This window comes from Hippocampus guttulatus, chromosome 3 (assembly GCF_054856545.1).
Source record: "Hippocampus guttulatus isolate MCC_2025c chromosome 3, RoL_Hgut_1.0, whole genome shotgun sequence".
In the NCBI taxonomy this organism is placed as follows: Eukaryota; Metazoa; Chordata; class Actinopteri; order Syngnathiformes; family Syngnathidae; genus Hippocampus; species Hippocampus guttulatus.
The window spans coordinates 3,275,580-3,298,694 of NC_141263.1; the positions used below are offsets into that span (position 1 = coordinate 3,275,580).

The following is a 23,115-nucleotide window of genomic DNA, read 5'->3' on the forward strand; positions in this document are numbered from 1 at the left end:
AACAACCACGTTCACGGGGTGTTCGTGTTTTGGACATCCCATAAACACTTTCATGCACCCTGTAACCTGATAACATGATAAGCTGCCCACTGTAGTAACCGCTGTCCCTGAAAGTGTTAATGTGACAATGTTTAGAAAATTACAAAAATGGACATACAGGTACGTGTTTGTCATCACAGGACAGCGACGGTAATTGAGATGAGATAGAAGCAGAACCCAGGGCTATGAATAGAACACTGGCAACAATTGAGAGTTTTTGAGAGTCGTTTTTTTCAAATGGTCGTAGGGTAATGTTAAATTGTTTGTGGACTTGGAATTACCTTATCATTAAGAGAGTCTCCAGACACGGACAGGTCTTTGAGTTTCGTGTTAAAATGTCTTATTTGAACCTCATTGGCAATCACTCTCCATTCCAGTGATTTCCTTGTGGAATTATCTTTTTCTCCTCCTATTCCCGGTAATCTTCCTCCTCCCACAGTCCCACTAATTCCTTCATCTACACCAGTGCCACCACTGCTTCCACCAATGCTACCTTGACTTCCACCAGTTCCACCTCTGCCACCACTTGTGCCACCTCTGGTCCCACCAGTGTCCCTGCCACCACCAGCGGTGTCACCGCGGCCTCCACCATTTATAGTAGTCCCCCCTTCTTTTCCGACTTCCCCTCCTGCTATCATGCCTCTACAGCCACACTCCTCCAGTTTCATGTTCAGGAGGGAGGTTCTGTTTTCTAGCTTTGATAGTGTCTTGTCATGTTCATTCACCCTTTGCTTCACAAGCCCTACATCCAGCTCCACATCTGTAATCCTGAAGGCCTGATCATCAAAGCGGTCCAGGAACACAGTCCGAAGGTCACCAAGTTCTCCATGGAAGTAGTCCTTTAAATCATTTTCCAAATATGCACAGCTTTGTTCAGTTTGCTCCATAGTCCCATTGACCCGTCGTTCCAAATCCTTCAGTCTATTATTTAGTTTATCCTCAGTCACCACTCCATCCCCACTAATACCCCTTCTTCCACCTTCAGCACCAATCTCCCCTCCTCTGAAGCCGCCATCCTTATTACGGTTGTCACTTCCTCCATTAAGCTCTTTGTTCAGGCGGTTGTGCAGGACATCAAAGCTTTCGGCCGCTGAGCTAATCTTGCGCTCAGCATCTGTGACGCGGTTTCGGAGGTCATTGATGGTGTCGCAGCATCTCTTTGAGCTTGCTAGTTCCCTCCGCAATCCATCAATTTCCTGTCGATAACGAACATCCATTACATTAAGCTGCTTCTCCAGGGCCCGAATTCTTTCCTGGTCTTCCTGCTGTTGCCTGTGCAGGTCCTTCACACCAGCCTAAAAGAATATACAAAAGTGAATGCATATTTCTGTGACAGTAGGTGTGATGATGAAAATAGAACACTAATACCTGACAGGAAGAACATGATAGTGAAACCCTTCTCTCAAGCTCTTCAAGGATCTCCTCCTTCAGTGAGTTCAGACTTTTTCCATTCGTAGTTCCTCCTGGAAGACCTCCTTCCAGATCGTTTCCTTTTCCATTTACCAGATGATTGTTGATACTTACAAGGGTTTTATCATGAGCCTAATACAAGATAAAACAATCTGAATTATTCTTTTTATTTTTTTGACAGAAAAATAAGCAAAGCAAAGACTAATCCAGTGCGGGTATGAAACCATGGTCCTAAGAGAACTTCTGAAAATTAACATGTTAATTGATCGTTAATTGATTGTTAGTTGATCGGAAATGGGTGGGGTGGAGGTGTTTTTAAAAAAGTCAGGAATTTGGGATGCTCTCCATCGTTGCTCTCACTCCGCATATTATGAAAGAAACGCAAACATGACCAAGATTTGACATTGCACTGTACTGTGTTCGATCACATGCAAATTTCTGTGACACTGCTATTTATAATAGCAGTAGGAGGAGTAATAATGTAAATGCTGATGTCACCTGTGTGCGATTGTCAAGTTGATCCAGTTTGGTCTGAATGCTGTGGATTGTTTCTTTAATCTCTGGTTGAGCTGCATCAGCAGGGTTTCGTGCTCCGGAGGATATACCAGCATTGATACCAGATTTGTCAGTGATGGTAGATTGCAAGTCCTCAATAGTCTTAGTCAGGGTGTGGATCTTTTCCTCCAGCTGTCTCATCTTTTCATTATCGACCCTTCCTGGAGAAGAACCAAACAGCAACTTCATTGTTTGTCTTCACATGGCAACAGAGGAAAGCCAAGAAAAGATCATTCAACAAGACACTAAAGATAACTAACGTTACATTTGCTTTGAATTTTGGTATATGATTCAATTGACCGGGTTTTCTCATGTGCCCTATCAAACCTGGTTCCTGTCAAGTGGTTGCACCATTGTGGTAATAAACATAAGAATGGACTGACCACTGTGTCCTCCATTCTGTCCAACGCCAGTGTTGATGCCTCCTTGTCCGGTGCTCATCCCACTTCCTCCATGTCCTGGCTGGAGCTGAGGCCTGTTGGTGCTTCCTGTCCCACCAACTGGACCGTTGCTACAGTTGTCACCACTGTAACCCTGGCAACACTTCCACTCCATCTGCGTCACCATTTTATAAGCTATTTTGTACCTGGGCCTCATGTAGGTACGATAGCTGAGGACAAATGAGACAGATATCAGAAAAATGGGGGGAAAAAAAATGAAATTACCATTAAAACTAATCAAAGTTCTTTTAACAATTTCAATGCATTGGTATAAAACATGGCTAAATCGGACCACTGTTGAATTGTATGATTAGTTTTGTTATTTTTTGCTTGGGAGTGGAATGGTAGAAACAGAACAGAACAGTCATTAGCACAGACATTCGAGGTTTGATTCCGGTCTCCGGCCTTCCTGTGTGGAGTTTAGATGCTCTCCCCGTGCCCACGTGGGTTTTCTCCGGGTACTCCGGTTTCCTTCCACATTCCAAAACATGCAAGGTAGGTGAATGGAATACTCAAATTTTTTCCTAGGTGTGACTGTGAGCAAGCAACTTTTCTTATCTGCAAATAACTGGTCAGCATTCAATGGTACAAACAGTTAGATACATTTTAGCACTGTTAGATGTCAAATTCCCATTACATAGGACCCACTGTTTTTTTTTTCCTTCAGTAATTTCTTCCTTCAGTGACAGACATGGCTATGACGATGACTCAACAAGTGGCACTCTGGTTTCTAATTTAAGTCCTGTCTTGAGAGGAAAAAAATGCTGTAAATATGTTTGAAATGAGCTCTCCGCCAACCGGGTCATTTGAAAACAGAAAGTGACACTTGATTGCATCAGATTGTGAAGCTGCAGACACAACTCACAAATACCAGACTATTAAAATGGATAGCAGGCATTCGAGAGCAGCAGATGTTAAAGTAATTGAGCAGTTTGCGTCGGATTTTCACCGAGGTCATCTGGACAGTGATACAATGCAATATTCACACCCAATGTGAGTCAACAGGAGAGAATAAAAAAAATGTTTAGATTTGGAGAGTGTAGTACTCACACAACCACGCGGCTGCACTGACCGCTGCCCCAAGCACAAGGATGGTAGTCTGGTTTCACGTATGTCTCCACTCCATCTTCAACGACACAACTTACTGTCTTTGTTGCCACATATGCGCACCAATTCCTGGGGAATGCACACATTTTGAGGTCTCAGTGGAGCTGTCCATTGTCAATGTAACCGTTTCACAACAAATCAATGTTCCCAAGAAATGTTTAAAACACAACTAAAGACTTATTTATAAACCTTTGCATTTACTTCAACTACATGTTGGCCTAATTGACTACCGCTTCTACTCTCTCTGCTGCTTGCTGGCTTGGGGAGGGGGCTAGGTAACGATGACTGAATTGTGAAGTCACTGTTTGGATTCTAAACCGACTGACTGAGACAAGAGCTGAGGTGGATCACCTCCTCGGAGCCACTGTGTCGACTTCCGCGTTGATCACCTGGGTGGGGATCCACTTCAGGCATCTTCTGCAGCGCTTCATCTGATCAAATGGACCTTTACACTATTTTAACTAATATTGCATACATTATGTGTTAAATGTTGGCCACTCGGCATCCATTGCAGCCTGGTCATCCTGGAAAGGGGATTCCCCCATATGCGGCTCCTTCTCATTTGTCCTCAGATTTATTTATTTATTTTTAGTTTTTCCATGCCCTCTTGGTGGTTAGGGAATGTCGTTAATATTTGTCAACTGTTATGTGAAGCCCTTTGAGACTTTTCTATGATTTAGGGCTAGATAAATACATTTGACTTGACTTCTTCTCCCTTATTGTTTTGCTATTGTCACCCACATTTAAATAAGCATTCCTGCTTAACAAGACAGGCATGGCACTTGTGAAGAGCAACTTGTGGCTTTTCAAGTTTATAACCATGCTTTTTTTCTTTTTACTTTTATTATGAAAAAAATTAAGGTTTGAAATTCAATAGTCGTCATCCATGTTATAAGATTCCTGTTTAAAACTCGGATGGAGGGAGGAATCGACTACACTACTATATGGTCTTGTCAGCCCTGTGGACGGCTCAGCTCTATTCAGTGCTTTTCTTTTTAATATCTTAAAACTGTTTTTGGAAGATGTACACTCCATTTGGCATGCTAAACCTACAATGTTGATAGTCCTTCATTGGTACAAAAGTGAAGGCAGAGTGGCATGCCAAGACACCTGACATATGGCTTTGCATCTTCTGTTCTATTTGTTATGGAAGGACTCTTTCTAATTCATTTTTCCAAAGCATGTCAAACATACCGACATTTCATTTGCGTCGCAACCCAGTTATTAAAAGTGGCAATGTCAAATGCTACTATAAGTTAAAGCACATTTTGAACAGATAGCAGCGTAAGTCTCAACTGATATTAGAGAAAATAGGTTGCAAAGCCCAGGATGATTCACTGAATAATAGGATATGCTATCCTAGCAAAATGACGCCGCATTTAAGGAACCATTGTAGGGCCAGCTGAATGTGAGACCTCTGACGTGTCGATCAATGCTCGGCTATTACTTTATGGGAGGAATTTCAAGAAAGACAAGAGTATGTTCTGTGAGGACCTGTTAGGTATCGCTCTCAAGCCATTAGCAAAGCTAAAAGAGAGAGAAAAAAGCTTATTTTTGTATTTCTAAAATCAATGTCTTTAATTTAGAGGGGACATGTAAAATTTTCTTTTTTCATGTTTATATACGGAGTTGCCAAGCCTTATCGTCAGCTCTCAGGAACATTCTGAATAATTTTGATTTTGTCAGGAACATTTGCTCCTCAGCCAAAACAAACACACACCACCAGAAATAATACAAACAGAACTATTTTTAATTTTTTTTTTATTTGACCTACAAATATAAAATTATATATCGACAGTATGATGACCTATATTTCAACAAGATTTTAACACAAGCTCATTTAGTGCTGTGCAATATAGGCAAAAGTTTGTTTCCGGGTAAAAGTAATTTCACATGGTGCATAAAAAATATAGCAGCAATTCAAAATTTGAATCGCAGGTGAATGGCATTGCAACGTTGCAGATATAATGAGAAAACAGGAACAGGACCAAGCAAGATCTAGCCATTTTTAAACAATTAACTCTCTCTCTCTTCTCTCTCTCTCTCTCTCTCTCTCTCTCTCTCTCTCTCTCTCTCTCTCTCTCTCTCTCTCTCTCTCTATATATATATATATATATATATATATATATATACATATTTACTGCTCAGTAAAATCAAGGGAACACTTAAAACGCACAATGTAACTAACTTCAAGTTTTCCCTTTATTTTTTTAGCAGTATATATATATATATATATAGAGAGAGAGAGAGAGAGAGAGAGAGAGAGAGAGAGAGATAGAGAGAGATATAAAACCTGTGACTATGAAGTAAAGTGTGGCGACTTGAGGAAATGCACCGGTAAAGTCTATGAATTGAGGATGCTTGTTTATTGACAATCATGGGATTTATTTACTTATTTATTTGTGGTTCAATAAAATATGATGCACTTCAAACATTGCTTCAGTTTTTTTTCACGTTTGTAATGATGCACTTCGGTCGTATAATCCGTCATAAGAATCATCATAAAAACAACATTGAATGTTTTTCAGTAATTCCTTTTGACTGAACTGTTCAACTGTTGCAAAGAGTGCCCTATAAAGATCAGATACAAGCAGAGTTCTTCACACTTGCTCAAGGCACACAGACGAGGTATCTGGCAGCTTCATCTTCATCGTCAAGACAAAGTACAATTGTGAGTTAATTCCCAAGAAATGCTTAGCACATGGTCGGACTACAATTTGATGATGTCATCATTGTTGACTGATGAATATGTTGACCACATTTGTTCTGAGCAGACAAAGCATCACATTGTGGGCTTGATACCAAACAGGGGTCACTAAATTGCGTGTTCACTCGAACAGTGATGGCTTGTCGAAGGATGTATTGTATATGATCTGAGTTTCTACGACTATAGCGACTAAGATCTAGTCTTCAAGAACTAAACTGAGGCTCAGAGGGGATCGAGCCTTTTCTGTTGCTGGTCCCTCTCTCTGGAATGACGTCCCACTGAACATTCGGCAAGCCTCCTCGCTGCCCATCTTCAAAACCCTCCTCAACTCACTTGTATTCTTTGGCATTCGACTCAGCATGACTTAGATTTGTTCTTGGTTTTACTGTTTGGTGCTTTCTACCGTCTTTTTTACCGATTTGTTTTACTGTTTATTGTATATGTTAAATTGCTCCATGTACAGCAATTTGTATGCAGCGATGGCTGTTTGAAAGTGCTCTATAAATACTGTTGACTTGACTTGACTTAAGATACCAAACAGCAGATACTACACCGCGCATCCACTTACTCCAACAGCTTGCAAACTGTTGGCAAAAGGTGTAAAAATTATGGAGACAGTAATATTTTAACAAATGCTGAAAGTAGCTCTGAGGGTATTTGTGCTTTAAGTAGCCGCAAAACCTTTATGTTTTAAGTGATGGAATTGGATGCGCTGAGAAAGAGGCAAAGAAACAGAAATGAAATATATCACACAGATAATTTTGGGAAAGTCAGCAACCACATAAAAGCCATGTTTTGTTTGATTTGAATTCTTCCCGAGTGTGTGACAATTGGATGCATTTGGCTGCCCTGCGAATACTGTGTTTAAAATTTGGAACAGCACACCCAAAAAAACAGAGAAGCCAGAACCAATTGTTTGAAATGTGTGCTGAAATGATCCCTGACGCCAGGACAAGCATTGTTGAAAGGAGTTTTGTCATAGATGATGGTATGACTCCCTCTTTTGACTGGCCTTGATATCATTCAAAACCTGCAAAACAGATTTTGCCTGTGCCTGTGCCACTGCCATAATGACACCAGTCATTGCTCCATACACAGACTGTCCATTCTGTTTTGCACCTCACCTTACCACCACCCCTCTTAAAACTCATTGGTGTTCTTTGGCTTTCGATTCAGCATGAGACTGTTTTTTTAGTTTTATTATTTACGTGCTTTTTACTGTTTTTGTGATTAATTTATTGCTGTATTGTTTGTTGTTATATTAATTGTTTTTGCTCCATGTACAGTACTTTCTATACAGCGGTGGTTGTTTCAAAGTAATCTATAAAAACAGTTGAGTTGAGTTTTCTTTCAAATGCAGGATTTAAAGATGCAAAATCTGGCCTCGCTAATCGATTTAGGATTGACAAATCAGATTGCACATGCTACATTCATCTCTTTGTAAAGCTTCCTACCAGAATGAAGAACTGAGCAGTAATTTTGCCCACTTGGCAGACAAAATCGTAGGTGAACCCAGTTAGTGGATTAGCTTCCACATCTGTGTGCATGAGCAATCAAGTTTACACCCATTTGTTTCAAACATAAACCTTTGGTAAATAGACCCTGTGTGTTTAACTTAATTGATTTGGTCAATTGACTCCTCCGACAATTTGGGAACAGAAAGTAGTCTGCGCTCAGCGTAAAAACAGGCACTTTGTCTTTTTTTGCTGGGGGTATTCAGCGTATTTGTGAATTTGGGATAAGTGCAACGCCTCACTGGGCATTTCTGCCTCGACGCCCAGCGCATCTGCAAATTTGGTCACAAAAAGTAAACTAGTCTTTAGACTATCTAAAACCACATTTAACTGTGCACAGATGGTGTAACTTGATTTTGCTGTATTTCATCAAGGCGCTGGAAGGACAGTCTAAAACGCTTTATTTGCGTTGTTGACGTGGCTTAATCATAGAAAACTACGATCGATCGCTACCAAACTGCATATGCAGGTCTCCATCTCTGCCCATTTCATTCATTCATTTTCCGATCTGCTTATCCTCACAAGGGTCGCGGGGGTGCTGGAGCCTATCCCAGCAGTCTTTGGGCAGGTTGGCGGGGGACACCCTGAACCAGTGGCCAGCCAATCGCAGGGCACAAATAGACGAACAACCATCCGCACTCACGCCTAGGGACAATGTAGAGAATGTTCAATCAGCCTGCCATGCATGTCTTTGGAATGTGGGAGGAAAACGGAGTACCCAGAGAAAACCCACACAGGTCCGGGGAGAACATGCAAACTCCACACAGGCAGGCTGGAGCTGGAATTGAACCCGGTACCTCTGCACTGTGAAGTCGACGCGCTAACCACTGGACCACCGGGCTGCCATGCCCATTTCAACCTCTGAAAATATCAAAGCAATCATCACAGTATTTTTAATTTTATGGCTATCAAGCTTTTTCTCCACCATAAGCATTCACTACAGAGAAAAAGCTTAACATAACTTAATGTCAGAAAACTAGGACCAATCACCACCAAAATACTTGTGCACATCTCGACCTATGCCAATGCTTGGTCATCGTTTTCGGACTTCACGTTAAACTCTTTTGCAGTACCGTTTTAGATTGTGCTGGCGGATGATTCAGCGCCGGGGAGATGTTGCAAGTTTACTTGTCAATGTCATGCAGGGACCCCAGAGAGTCTAATTTCTGTTTGCGCAATTTCAAGCACAGCATACTTGTGCGAACCGGAGAAAACCCACGCAGACACAGGGAGGACATGTAAACACCACAAAGGAAGGCCGGAGCCAGAATCAAACCCTGCACCTTGCAGTGGAACGTGCTAACCAGACATCCAGTGGGCCATCCACAGCAACAATTCTCAAAACTTCTATCCTGTATGATTAGTTCTGCCCATATGCACAATCATCCAGTAGCAGTGATTTTGTTTTGAAAGGCCCCATGGAGGAAATTCGAGCGGGGTATTTTCCTCGGATGTGATACGCCAAACACATAAAACAAGTATGGTATTTAAATTGGGCTTTGCTGCACATTACTTTTATTTAGATTTATCGAACAAGCATCAAGCCAGTAAAACAGAAAGTAAAACTGTGACTTTGGAGACAGCATGAAGACTTTCAAATGAGATTTGCCTGTAGCACTGAAAAAGAAGTAAAATTCTATTCATCACTGACCATGTCTATTCGTACACGCTAACATTGAAGGCTTAGTTTTTGCAGAATTATTGAACTTGTCGGGCCAAGTTCAATTTAATACAGCTGAAGCAGTAATTATTCAACTTTGCTGGAAGCTAAAGCCTTAAGTTAGTCTTGTGATATGTTGATAATATCACTCCCCCTCTATGTCCGCCCTAATCCTCCTGACTTCTGTGGCAGCTGAACAGAAAAGAGTAGTAATATCATAAGGCCATGTCAGAAAACACTTTTTCCGATGATTTTAAGGGGGGTGTGGGTGGGGTGGTCTAAAAATCTCAAAGCATTAATCACACGTTTGCTGCACGAATAGATTACTCACCTATTGTGTGGAATCACACTCCTCCTTTTGGCACGGTGAGGACTAGGATGTCATTAGAAGCACATTGAACTGGTATTAGGCCAATAACATATTTCCTGCTCAAGATCTGACATCATTTTAGTGTGTGTGTGTGTGTGTGTGTGTGTGTGTGTGTGTGTGTGTGTGTGTGTGTGTGTGTGTGGAATAGATACTGTGGAACAAAGAAAACGTGAATATCAAACAGGAACAAAGTAAGTTTGAGTTGGTGAAAGACTGTGTCCACCTTATACCTACGACGCATGAGAAAAACAAAAAACAAAACTTGGATTTTGTTTACACGGAAACTGTGCGAGTCCGCTTTCTATGACAGTTTAAGACTTTAACAATGTGGGAACGCCAGTTGTTAACTGCTTATAAGAGAAAACATTTCAATCCCACTTCCTGCTAATCCAACGGGGTAGGAGGATGACTTAAAAAAGTGGTACGGACAAGGTGCAGTCACGTTTAAATATTTTATGAACGCTTCAGATGAAAGGCAAAGAGCAATCTAAAGAGCTGTGAGGCGTATCAGTACGGACACACTCATAAAGTTGGTCGCGGTTTGTTAAAAGAGGTTGGACACAGTCTTCTTTAGCTTAAAGCAGATGGAGGACCCAGCCAATCCTCCCACTTCCACACTGTATGGTAACCACATGACCGGGATGCTGAAAGGGAAACTTGAGTGGGCTGAACATTGGCACTTATATAATAAGTCTGTATGTATAAATGATGTCAGCACTAAAATTCACCTCCCGAAAATAATTCATTGTGATTTAAGGGCGTTTTTTTTTTTTTTTTTTTTGTGATGACAAAGGCCACAGATTGGCCCGCCCCTTTTCGGGGCTTGGCTTGTCCCCTCCCACAAAACTTATGCCAATTAACTCCCAGTGCTATGGAGGAAGTGGGCGTATCCAAGGAGGGAGGGGGGGGGGGGACATGCATGAATGGGAAGAACTCCACACATGGCCTGAGCTGAGATGAAATTGTACTCCTATCTGTTTGACTGTGAGGCACAGCATCATAAAAACATGTTAACTTATTTACCAAACTTCCTTTGTTTGAATGATCTGATTACAATGCTGAAAAAGACAGAAGGGGCTCAGGTATAGCTGATCTGCTCATGTCGTTGTAGGGAAAAAAAAAACTAAAATGTAAATTGGCTCCCTGAGTGTGGAGGTGGATCACCTTCAAGTGGAGATTGCTCTGAGCTGCAGAAAACGTGCACTTGAAGTTAGCCAAATCGTTAAGACGGCAGTCAGGTTGAATTCACTGCCACGTAGCAAACGGTTCCATTGATCAGATGATGTTGAGAGGTTGTGCCCTATTATACTCGGTATACTGCATCTTACGCATGTTTTTTAGTTTTGTTATTTATTCCATTTCTGAGTGGAAATCTTTTTCCATGTTGACTGGATTGCAGCAGTGTCTGCTGAGTTTCTGTTAGTGATGTCATACATGGTTTTATCATTTATCCATCTGCTCAAGTCCTCAGGGATCACAGTCTTGCACGCTTTGGAATGGCAACAGCAGCCTGATGATTTGACTTTTTGTTTTGTTATGTTAGTGATTCTGACTAACTGAGAAACACAGAGTCCCTAAATGTCATTTTTGCCCAAAATACGAAAATATATCATCTGCGCAAATACAATCGCTTAAAGCCAGCTCTTCTGTGGTAATCATTGCAGACATCAAATGTCATAAGATTGAAACTATGTCATTTGTCATTTTTTTACTTCAGCCATTTCACTCTTCCAACAAGGTATTCAATCACTAAGACGTATCACAACCATCAGCCATGCATACTAAATTCTGCTTTTAAATTTACATTCACAGCTCCAATTTTATAGACAACATCTGGAATTGTCATACTGTAATACCGTTTCCCATTATAATAGAGGCTACTTATAGACCTTTATGCAAGTATAAGCCATCCATACTTACATATGCATGCCACATACTGAGGTCGAACGACATGATATACAGTATATATATATATTTATTTATTTATTTTGCAGTCGACACCAAAGCAGAACTTCTCATTTCTTGAATGTCCACTCTAGGAAGAAGAAACACCTCCCCCACTCATCGCCACAACTAGAGATAGTATCATTTGCCTGTAAAATTGTTCAAAGCATATTTCTGCGTAACATTGTATCCTTATCAACACGAAAGAAAACAAAAAAGAAATACAGATTACAACAAAGAACAACTGAACCTTGTTTTTAGTCTCTCGCCAACTTTCTTTTGGTCCCTCTCCAATATTTTCCCATGGTGTCCGTTAAGCGTTGGTTCACCGCAATTCATTCTTTCTGCTCTGCGCTGCGTGTGTATGAGCATGCTTGTTGAATTAAAATTACAAAAAAACAAACAAAAGAAATTAAGATATCCTTTAGCGCACAATGCGACAATGACGGTGCCACTGTCACTGATCAATTCCAGTGGATGCACAATTAGACATTATTCCAGTACAACGACAACAACAACAACAAAAAAGAAAGTCGACTGGTGGACAATGTCCTATTTTCTCAATTTGCTGCTCATGCCAGTATTTACAAAAAAAAAAATCCAAAATTGCTTTGCTGTTGTTACAATTTTGTTTGAAGCACTTTATGTTTTTCCTTATTTGGATTTATGAAATTTGGAAATTTTGAGTTAAAAAAAAATAACATAATGAGGTTTCATTTATTGAAAATATCTCTTTCCAAATGAATTCCCGGAAATGCAAGTGATGCTTATTTATTGATGAGTTTGTGCGAAACTAATAAATGGGATCACCACTCCAATCCTACCCGAATTGAATGCTGTTTTTCTGGATCAAACTGATCCAGATATCCCATTGAAGTTTTGAAAGGCTCCAATCTGGATTAAAGGCAGGACTGTATTTCCAAATCTGAATTTGAAAATTCAGGATTAAATGTGGTTTGAGGTGCCCAGTTTTGGATCTAATTTGAGTTTCATCCAATCCACCAGGACTCATTCTAGTGGATTATGTTTGAAGTGATGGTCACTGAAAATGTTAGTTGAAAGGATTTCACAGAATCCATTTGTGATGCAGAAAGCCTAGGAATCATGTCAAATTTAATATGGATACAAAATCGACAAAAATGAGGCAAGTTGCATCATCTCGGATTTGGACGATCTCGGGAAGTAATAATTGAAAAGTGGAGCAAACCAAGGGATAAATACAAACCGAATGATTCTATTTTCTAGACCGCTACTTTAATATGAATGTTACTATCCCATTGAAAAATCACTCAGTAATATCTTTTCTTCAACCATCTAGACATAATCTCTGCGACTTCAAAAGTATTTTAGCGCAAAGTGTGTCTTGTGAGCCAAAGTCATGTCAGCACCAGCACCCTCAAAAAGCTGACGCCATTCTTTGATGCTTCCACACAACAAGCAGCTGGCAATTGCAGCTGTTAAATCCCATTTTCATGACAATTCTAACTGCTCAAAGGGAAACTTTTCTCTCTAATGTTTCAGTTTTGTTTTGTTTTTAATTGACGGGCTTGGCTTACTTTCTGACAACACAATGGCATGTTTTGCATCCACTGTAACAATGCGTACTTATTTTTTTTTCTTTTTTGTGGTTAACGCTGTACACATATTCCGTGTTTGGTACTGTAGCAGACGGGAAAAACATGACATCAAACATGGACTTTCAAGTTTTCACACAGTATTGCCAATCTCTGCTAGCTTTGCGAGCTCACATTCTGTGCATCCCGTTGGGCCTAAAATCCTCCTGTCCGTAAAAGCTAGTGATTCTCCTGTGTATAACACAACTGCAGTACAGGGTCGCTACTGGCTACAATATTTAGTATAACATTTCCAAAAAAAAAAAAAGGGGAGAGAATGGTTTTCAGCTGTATTTTGACAAACCTTCAGTTTTGTTGCAAGAGTTTTATAATGTCTGACTTTCTCTGAAATCCTGAAGGCTGTGAGTGGTGCCAGTATGTGTCTTTCTCCCATTTGGTCTTTTTTTCCTTCCCTGTGTTCTGGATAGTTTTGACCATTTCGACATGTTTGCAGAATTTTCTGGCGTCACATCAATACACTTGCCCATCCCCCCCATAGAGAGCAAGCAGTACACCACTCAGCCAGTGGGGGGAGTATTTGGTATTATCGTTTGTAGTACAGTAATCCCTCGTTTATCGCGGGGGTTACGTTCCAAAAAAAAAACAGTGATAGGTGAAATCCGTGAAGTAGTGAGCTTTATTTTACAATTTTACAAAGTATTATACAATACTGAACTATGTATACAATGAAACCAAAGACCAAAACCTGTTTTGAGGCCCAAGCACAAAAAAACCCCAAAACGTTTTCAACAAATAACTGTAATAGTTTTTGGAAATACTGTACTGTAAAATGATATTGCTTGAGTGCGTCCTCAGGTGCCTTTGTCGGTGCAGAACGTTTCGTCGACATTGTGGGGTATGTATGTACAAAGATGAGGTGCGGAGACTGTTCACTCACGTTGGTCAGTACCTTAGCCAATCAGGATGCAGAACGCAATTCACTGTTTAAAAGCATTAAAAAAACTGCACTAAAAAAATCTGTGAAACAGCAAAGCCGCAGAAGGTGAACCGCATTAGAGCGAGGGATCACGATAATGTTAATTTGGGTATTGCTTTAAGTTCCCAACTTCATTTGAATTGGAGATTGCACAGATACATGTGAACTACAGTATTTTTATTCCTTCATTTCTCGAAACGTGTATTATACTTATTTATATCTTAAACAGAAGCGTAGCTCCGATTCTTTTTCCCCCGTGACGTGGTTCGATATGCAGAGCGGTCGTGTCCGTCCGTGCAGCTGGTCATTTTTCGGCCGCGTCGCGGTCACCCCCCCCCCCCCCCCTTCCCATTCATCCTCCCCCTTATTACATGTTATGTTTTGTGACTTGTTGTAACTGTCATATGCTTATTTATGTGCTAGGGTCTTTTTTTATCCTGGACTTAAATTATCCTCAGAAGAGGATAGTTCGAGCGTGCTTTTTTTCCCTCTCCCTACCCAGCGTTTTCCTTTCTGAATTTTGATTGTAATTTCCCCATTGTGGGACAAATAAAGGATATCTTAAAACCTTCATGTTTACTTTGTAAATAGTTTGTCATTGTATTTCATTTAATTTTACCTTTATCCAGGTAAGGAAATTGAGAACCGATTTTCATTAGCAATGCCAACCTGGCTGCAGATTCAAATACAATTTATTTATACGTGTGACCAGCACATTATTTTTCATCAGCATTTCATGACACATAAGTCATAAATGATTTTGTGTTCAGAAAAAGTTAGTGCTCAGATGCATAAACTTTCGCACTACATCTTGGGGATGAAGTAGATAATAAATTGTGATAAAATCCCCGAGTGTTGTCCCTTCAAGATATGGCATGTATCCATCCATCCATCCATTTTCTAAACCGCTTAGCCTCACAAGGGTAGTGGGCTGTCATCGGTCAGGAGGCGGGGGACACCCTGGACCGGTTGCCAACCAATCGCATGGCACACACAGACGAATAACCATTCACACTCACGGTCACAATTTAGAGGGACATTTTAGGGACAATTTCGAAGGTTCCATTAACCTGCCACACTGTACTTGGCAACACTATCCCCTGCTGCTTTCCAGCTATGACATCTCTTGTACTCCATACGACTTTAAGGAGTTTAGTACTCTGCCAACATTACTACATGGGGTGGTTTGGAATTGCAAATGATCGTTCATTATCAATTGTGTAGACGACGGAAGAACCGCTGTGCAAATGTTTTGGGAATGTGGGAAGAAACCGGAGTACCTGGTGAAAACCCACAAAGTCATGGGGAGAACATTGCAATTTCCACACAGGAAGGCCGGAGCCGGAATCCAACCCACAACCTCTGCACTGTGAGGCGAACGTGCTCACCAGTCGATCACCGGGCTGTCCATGTGGCATGTAATAAGTAGTATTTTGTGACTGAGGAATTGGATAGAATGCAATGTGTGTGCACCTGAAATATTTAATCAACACCAGTCTCGCGGGTTTTTACACCACGTCTATTACAACCATCCCAATCTGCTAAATCACCATTTAAGGGGGAAAAAAAAAACTTCCCTGGAGTGAAACAATGTGCATGAAACTACAAAACTCCTTCAACAGGATCCAGAAAGTTTCAATGGAGTGAATCGTCCCTTTTGATTTAACAGGTGGTTTCCAGGTAATTTCCCAAACACGTGTGCGCGCGCGCGCGGGTGTGTGTGTGTGTGTGTATGTATGTGAAGAAAAAAGAGATAGATAGATAGATAGATAGATAGATAGATAGATAGATAGATAGATAGATAGATAGATAGATAGATAGATAGATAGATAGATAGATACTGTAAATCATCCCCAAAATACAAACACATATAAATAGGGCTCAATGATTCCATGACAAAGAATTGTGATATGAATCCTTTTGTGCACCAATAATGATAACCTGTAACCTGAAAAGATGATCGGCTGTCCACTGGAGTAACCACTGTCCCTGAAAGGGTTAAGGTGACCAGCTATGAGTGTCAGTATGTGATCAGAGTCCAGCTTTTCCTTCTCTACTGTGGTTTGCAAGTCAAAGATGTAAACAGAAAGTCCAAGAAACAAGAAGTAAACAATGACTGAATGCGCAACTGGTGGGCAGCTCTGATTTGGAGTTATCTTCCCAAAGACGAAACTATTCACACAAGATCGTTCCTCACCCTCGCTTGTGTGGCGGTATCTGCAAAGCGATGGGGAGTAAATGAAGCCATTGTGCAAGGTAAGTCCTCCAAAACGGGCAATACAAGAATCCTGTTGAATCATTGCAACAAGAAGCATGATGTTGAAAGCATGATAATGCCAGAGGGGTTTGCACAGCCTGTCGACATATCATTAGCAATTTAGTTGCTACTCTGCAGCTGTGCAACCACCGGACCATGGACACAATCCACCAAAAAGCATGCACTTGTTTGAACCGGTCTGTAGGAACCGTAGGAAAGGTTGGAAACCACCGCTGCGCATTCCTTGAGGCGAGATTCCAGTTTTCTTTGCTTCTGAAAGCATTTTCAATCTGCTATCGCCAGCCATCGACACTGTACTTGGCAACACTATCCCCTGCTGCTTTCCAGCTCTGACATCTCTTGTACACCATACGACTTTGAGGAGAAATTGCAGACATAAAGTCAGGGGGCAACAACTTGACAGCAAAGTTGAGCCCAACTCTGTTGGCTAAAAGCAGAAGCAAATCTACCCTGAATTTGTACTTAGGTTGCCCTAAAGAGCAACATTGTGAGCATTTAAGCCTGAAGCACGGCCGCATGACTCGATCGGTTATTTATATCTGCCGAACCTCAATGACAAGAACACGGTCCTAATGCGACTGGTATGTTGCGGTCTTAAGACATTCAAACAGTGGTCACAAGATTGGAGAGGCTGCTTTCACTCATTTCCAAAGTTCACATTGCCTACTGTATGACACAACAGGCAAACAAAAAAAATGGCTTTTCTTCAACACCAGGTACTTCATAACATTGAGCTGTTTCATTGAGAGGCGTTCTTTTTTTAAGTGATTCGGTGTACAGTTGGATACAGAATTTCACTTTTTCAAACGCATGTCTAATTTGCATGATTTCTCACACCAGCTTAATTGGACTTGATTATGGTGCAAAGGGTTGCAAGTTCAATTCAGCGCTGTTGTGAGAAAGTCTCCTTCCTGAGCACAGTCCAGGTGTCTTAAGAAACTCACTCATTCTTCTAACTGCTCAGTGGCATGCCAACGTTGAGCTTCACCGTGATTCTGGCATCTGTTCCCTGCCTGCATGCCTGCAAGTGGATGAATTAGATCTTTGTATTGTGTATTGGACTTCCCAATTATTTTGACAACATGGAGAGCTACGCATCATGCTAAACCTGTGACAGACCAACAGCAATATACTGTTTGGATTGTCATAGTCGTACTAATAACTTGATTTGCATTCCATGCTTTCTGGCTGCTTGAACATCCATGAGCAAATATTCATGTTTAATGATACTAGAATAGGTGGAAACAGAGTAAGAGTAATGCAAAATTACTCCCAAGGCGAAATTCATAATTTCAAGTTGTCATATCTCTTCACACTTTCTGTCATCACATATACAAGTTTTTCAACTACAGGAAATGAAGAGGGAAGAAAAATACAATCATCTCCCTTTTGTAACTCAGTTATGTTAAACATGAATTTAACCCTTTCAGGGACAGCGGTTACTACAGTGGACAGCCGATCAATGTTATCAGGTGACAGGTTCTCATTATTGGTGCATGAAAAAGTTAATGTCTTTTTTTATATATATATAAAGCAGTAAATTGTATTGCCACTTGAGTAGCCCTAATATTGCTTTTTGTAATTAGAAAATTTAAATTAAAGACTTTGGCGGCTCGTTGGTCCAATGGTTAGTGTTTCGACCTCACAGTGCAGAGGTCTTGGGTTCAATTCCAGCTCTGGCCTCCCTGTGTGGAGTTTGCAAGTTCTCCCCGGGCCTGCGTGGGTTTTCTCCGGGTACTCCGGTTTCCTCCCACATTCCAAAAACATGCATGGCAGGCTGATTGAACACTCTAAATTGTCCCTAGTTGTGAGTGTGAGTGTGGATGGTTGTTCGTCTCTGTGTGCCCTGCGATTGGCTGACAACCGGTTCAGAGTGTCCCCCGCCTACTGCCCGTAAATGACTGGGATAGTCTCCAGCACCCCCCGCGACCCTTGTGAGGATAAAGCGGATTGGAAAATTAATGAATGAATTAAAGACGGGTGAAAAAAAATGAACAGCAGTCACATCAAAATGACTCATTTCTACATACGACCATTAAATCACGATTTCATATGCGTTCATGCTATATTTTTAAAGCGTGCTGACATTTCCAGCATAACCGACTGCAGTACAGTATTACTTGTTCTTATAACGACCAAATCATTACCACGGCAAATTCCACTCTTCCGAAAATGTGCAGGGAAAGAAATTGCTGTTAACATGAAGACCACAGTTGGTGTTGGTGCTTTTCACCTTTTTTGAAAATAGTTGTGATAGTGCTGGTGTGATCAGAGAATTCACTGATTGAGGCACATTTAAAGTTGCCTCAAACTGTCTAAATTGATTCCATATTAAAGGTATTGCGCGTCTTGGCGATGTGCATGGGCCATTGTTGGAATAACAATTTTTTTTTCAACACTATACTGTTATGATTAAGGCACAAAGAAATGGTTTTACTTGCTCTGAATAACCTCAACAGAAATGCTCACATCATTGTGGAGCATCCGAAAAGTTATCGGATGTGATGCACACTTGTGCTCATAGTTTGTCATTTTGGATGAGCAAACAAACTCATTTGTTTTTCTTATATTAATCCATATTCGATCGATAATGCAAATATATATCCTCTTCAAACTATGCACATCAAAGTGCCTGTGTTTGTGTGCGTTTGTGCGTGTGCGCGCATGGGTGTCGACATGTGCGAGTGCGCACTAGATGGTAGCGAACAATTTCAGAAATTCCTTGACCAGTGAACTTGGTGTTCGCAAGTGAACTCAAGCGAATTGTATTTACATTTGCACCCATGCGTGTTTGATATGTATGAATATATAACTCGCCACACAACAAAGGACAAGACATACTGTATTCACTGCTGTCGGGCCAAGGATGGTTTGGTCCTTTTTCGAAATAACTCAGATAATTCGAGTCAGTATTTTGAAGTCCGTTCGGTCCGCTTGAATACCTTTGCTATTAACAATTGAGTATGACAACCACCGAGCCACCCGAAGCCTCATATCCAAACACATTCCCTAGGAGTAGCGTGGCTTAGTTGAAGAGATCAGATAACAGGGGAGCTTTCTGGGCTCGTATGGCTGCACTTACTCCAGTCAGGTTTATTTGTACAGCCCTTGAAACAAAAGAAGCGCAAAGGGCTTCACAAGCCCCCATTTGACAAATATTAGCGACAGCAGTAGCCAAGTTTCTACCGAGTGGTACACTTTAATCCCGTTGACCACACATGATTTGAAAACTGTCATAAGCCCTGACCTGGTTTCAGTTTACATTGTCGGGTGCATAGTTAGAGTCAGGAGCAGTGTTAATTTACCCGATTATGCCATTTTCTTTGCCGTGGCTTTGCTTTTGTGTGTACCATCTCAAATTATACTTATCATATCTCATGCAGTGACTCATTAGCTAACAGCCAATCACAGTGTTCAATTGTCAGAGACGGACGACGCCATTTTACATATGGCGATCAATGGCTCATTCTTTTGCAAGATATCTAAAAAGCACAATGACACAAAAATTTCTTGATTCTTACATTTTGTGCCCGCTTGTAATATGTGTGTTGAGCAAGATTGGGATTTCATGAAACCATGACTGTGGATAGTATGATAAACAATGACTTCTCAGCCATATTGATGCATGCTGTGAAAAGCAATTGTTTTTTTTTAAATTTAGACTGTAAACATTTATTGTCCTTAATTGAAGATGAATAATTTGAGAATATGCATTCAGATTGGTAGTTCAGTGGTTCGCGCGTTGACCTCACAGTGCGGAGGCACTGGGTTCAATTGCGGCTCTGTTCAATTCCAGCTCCAGTCTCCCTGTGTGGAGTTTGCATGTTCTCCCTGGGCCTGCGTGGATTTTCTCCGGGTACTCTGGTTTCCTCCCCCATTCCAAAAATATGCATGGCAGGCTGATTGAACATTGTAAATTGTCCCTAGGTGTCAGCGTGGATGGTTGTTCTTCTGTTCAAGGTGTCGCCCGCCTACTGCCCGAAGACAGCTGGGATAGGCTCCAGCACCCCACCCTCGCGGCCCTTGTGAGATCAATTGTGCTTTTGCTCTTTAAATGTGTCGTTAATATGAAAAATAAGTATCAAGCCGTTGAAGACTCCTGCATCGATAAGAAAGTGGCAGAAAAATCTCTTCCCAACATTTTCCCGAGGTGTGGAGTGTCAGAGAGTGGTGGCCTGGCAAGAAAGTGGTTGTGGGAAGCCCACACTCCAGCGCAGCTGGTCGCGGTTCAAAATGAGGCGTCCAATCAAATTAGTTTATTTGCTGGGGCGTTTCCTTCGTGCGCAATGTAACTCTTCAGTGGCAGAAGTCCATCCTCATTCAAAATTATGCGCATGAGAGACGATAGTTTGTTTACATCATTCGGCATTAAAGTTGGAAATAATAATGAGAAAGTCAGAGAGTCATTTAAAGCCCAGCAGTTGACGACACTTATTTCAAAAGAAGACATGGGGTATTTTTGCAACGCATGCCTGCTCTTTGTTGATTGGTTCATTTCACTGTCTGTATGCTCAGATTTGCCTTGCCTTAGAAATGCACTTGATGAGACTCAATCGCTGGTACAGCAATGAATCTGGATTTCCAGGCTAGTCCATGGCCACCCCTGGCCAACACAAAGCTCCACCCTTGGGCAGGATGTCATAATATATGACATCATCGTGCCAAGATGCCACACATATGAACGAGAAATACTGCATGCAAAATTACATTCTCGAGATGGACATAAAAATCCACGTGGTGGTCGGCAGCAACTTTTGAGATGGTGACAAACTGCTAACGAGTGTGTTTCACATCTTTGAGCACAGGCAGGCAGCTAAACGGGAGGCGTCTGCGGTTGGATCCACAGGAGAGCATTTACCACTCACAACACTTGAGGTGATTTATGTGGTTTGTGCCAATAGCGGGCCTTTGTCGTGGACTGTAAATGCATTCTTGTGTCCACCTGTCGATGTTTCCATGCTCAAAAGTCTGAATGAACTCCTCCCTCCTCGACACAATTCTTTTGAACGTGGACAAATACGTCAGTTGACCACGTTTTAGTCATTTGCAGCCGGACATGATCAAATGATGTCGAGTTTTTGTGTGTGTGTGTGTAATTAATAGGATGAAGACATACCTGTCAACTCATACGGTTTAGCCATAGTTCATACGGGTTTTGTGGTGAATCTTACGTATATGGCCGTATCGCACAAATCATACGGATTCTGAAAATTTCCGTTATTTTTTTCCCCCCCCTAACAGGTAGTTCCGTTTGCTTTTGCCCAGAATGGTGCTAGTCTACTCGAATGCTTTCATTTCCGGTAACTTTCCAGTAAATCACGTGGTTCCTAGTTGAAAACAGCAGAGTATTCATTGCATACTTTGGCCAGACATTGTATTATGGAGATCTACAATAAATATCATTGAAAATTTCGTGGGTTTTTTTCTGCCGTTATTTTGACATATAAAATGCTTTGGTATGTTATAAGGATTTTTTGCTCTTTATAAGGATTTTTTTTGGTAGTTTATACAGGTTGGCGATCCAAAAAGTTGACAGGTATGTGAAGAGGTGCTCGTTGAAACGTCTTTCATTTGGAACGCTTTGCTGCGGGGTTGTTTTTTGTTGTTGACTTAATCTACAAATAGAACTAACTGCAGAGAAGTCATAGAAAAGCAGAGTTGTGTCGTCGTATTACCTGTGTCTGCTGGCGACTCGAGCACCTTGAGCGTGCGCATTCCCGCCGGTGTATAGGTTATAGGAGCTTCTGAGCGGGAACGCGCTTTTGGCGTCCGCACAAGTCAAGAGAGCCAGCAGGAGCAAAAGAAGTGCCATCCCGTTGACCAATACGCGATCAATACTGGATGTCGTTACAAATCAGAGAGGGAAGGCTGCCTCAACTGGAGAACGACATCCCAGCTCCATGGAGTCAAATATAATAGACGGTCATATTTTTTTCTAAGTTAAAAAAAAAAGTTCGTCCGATCGACTCTGATCAATAATCCCGATTCTGATCCAAAATTCGCACTTGACGCACTGTTTGAACTCATCTGATCCGCGCCGAGTCCCGCCTTTTGTCCACGTTTACTCCGACCTAACCCGGCAGTTTTTCTCCATCAGAACAATTTATGTCTCATACGAAACAAAGAAAAGGTTGCGACAGTCCAGGCTGAACCCAGTCCAGCTGCTCCTCCTCTACATCACCGCCCCCCAGAACTGCCCCCGCCCCTCCCGGAGAAGAAAACCGACACATCCATCCAGCACTCACTGCAGAACTATTCTTTCTACTGTTCGTGTTCTACTGTTTCTCGTTTATTTTAGAGACGAGACCACTCTTGATTTAGTGAACACTGGTTCGTCACTTTTGTGCAATGAAATGGCTCACAGTGAAATTGAAGAATGTTGAAGTAACAACAACAGCACAAAAGCTTCACCTCCCGTTTTTAAGTTGGTCTGATGAAAACAGCTTTCCATGAACACACCACATTTCGGGGCAGTGACAGTAAAAAAAGCATAATCGATTGAAAAGGTAGAAGTAGTAATAATAATAATAAGTAGTAGTAG

The 23,115-nt window shown here is 41.3% G+C and overlaps 1 protein-coding gene across 1 annotated transcript in view; it reads right to left on the bottom strand.

Annotated features, from left to right (window-relative positions):
- The window catches only part of emilin1b (elastin microfibril interfacer 1b), a 35,935-nt gene extending 13,239 nt beyond the window's left edge, over positions 1–22,696 (bottom strand). The window contains exons 1-6 of the mRNA XM_086107278.1: positions 22,250–22,696; positions 3,495–3,620; positions 2,388–2,614; positions 1,948–2,165; positions 1,408–1,581; positions 321–1,334 (exon numbers count right to left, since the gene is read on the bottom strand). Of these exons, the coding sequence (XP_085963404.1) occupies positions 321–1,334; positions 1,408–1,581; positions 1,948–2,165; positions 2,388–2,614; positions 3,495–3,620; positions 22,250–22,386 (1,896 nt within the window). The 5' untranslated portion in view covers positions 22,387–22,696. The remainder of the gene's footprint in view (positions 1–320; positions 1,335–1,407; positions 1,582–1,947; positions 2,166–2,387; positions 2,615–3,494; positions 3,621–22,249) is intronic.
- Between the last annotated feature and the right edge of the window lie 419 nt (positions 22,697–23,115).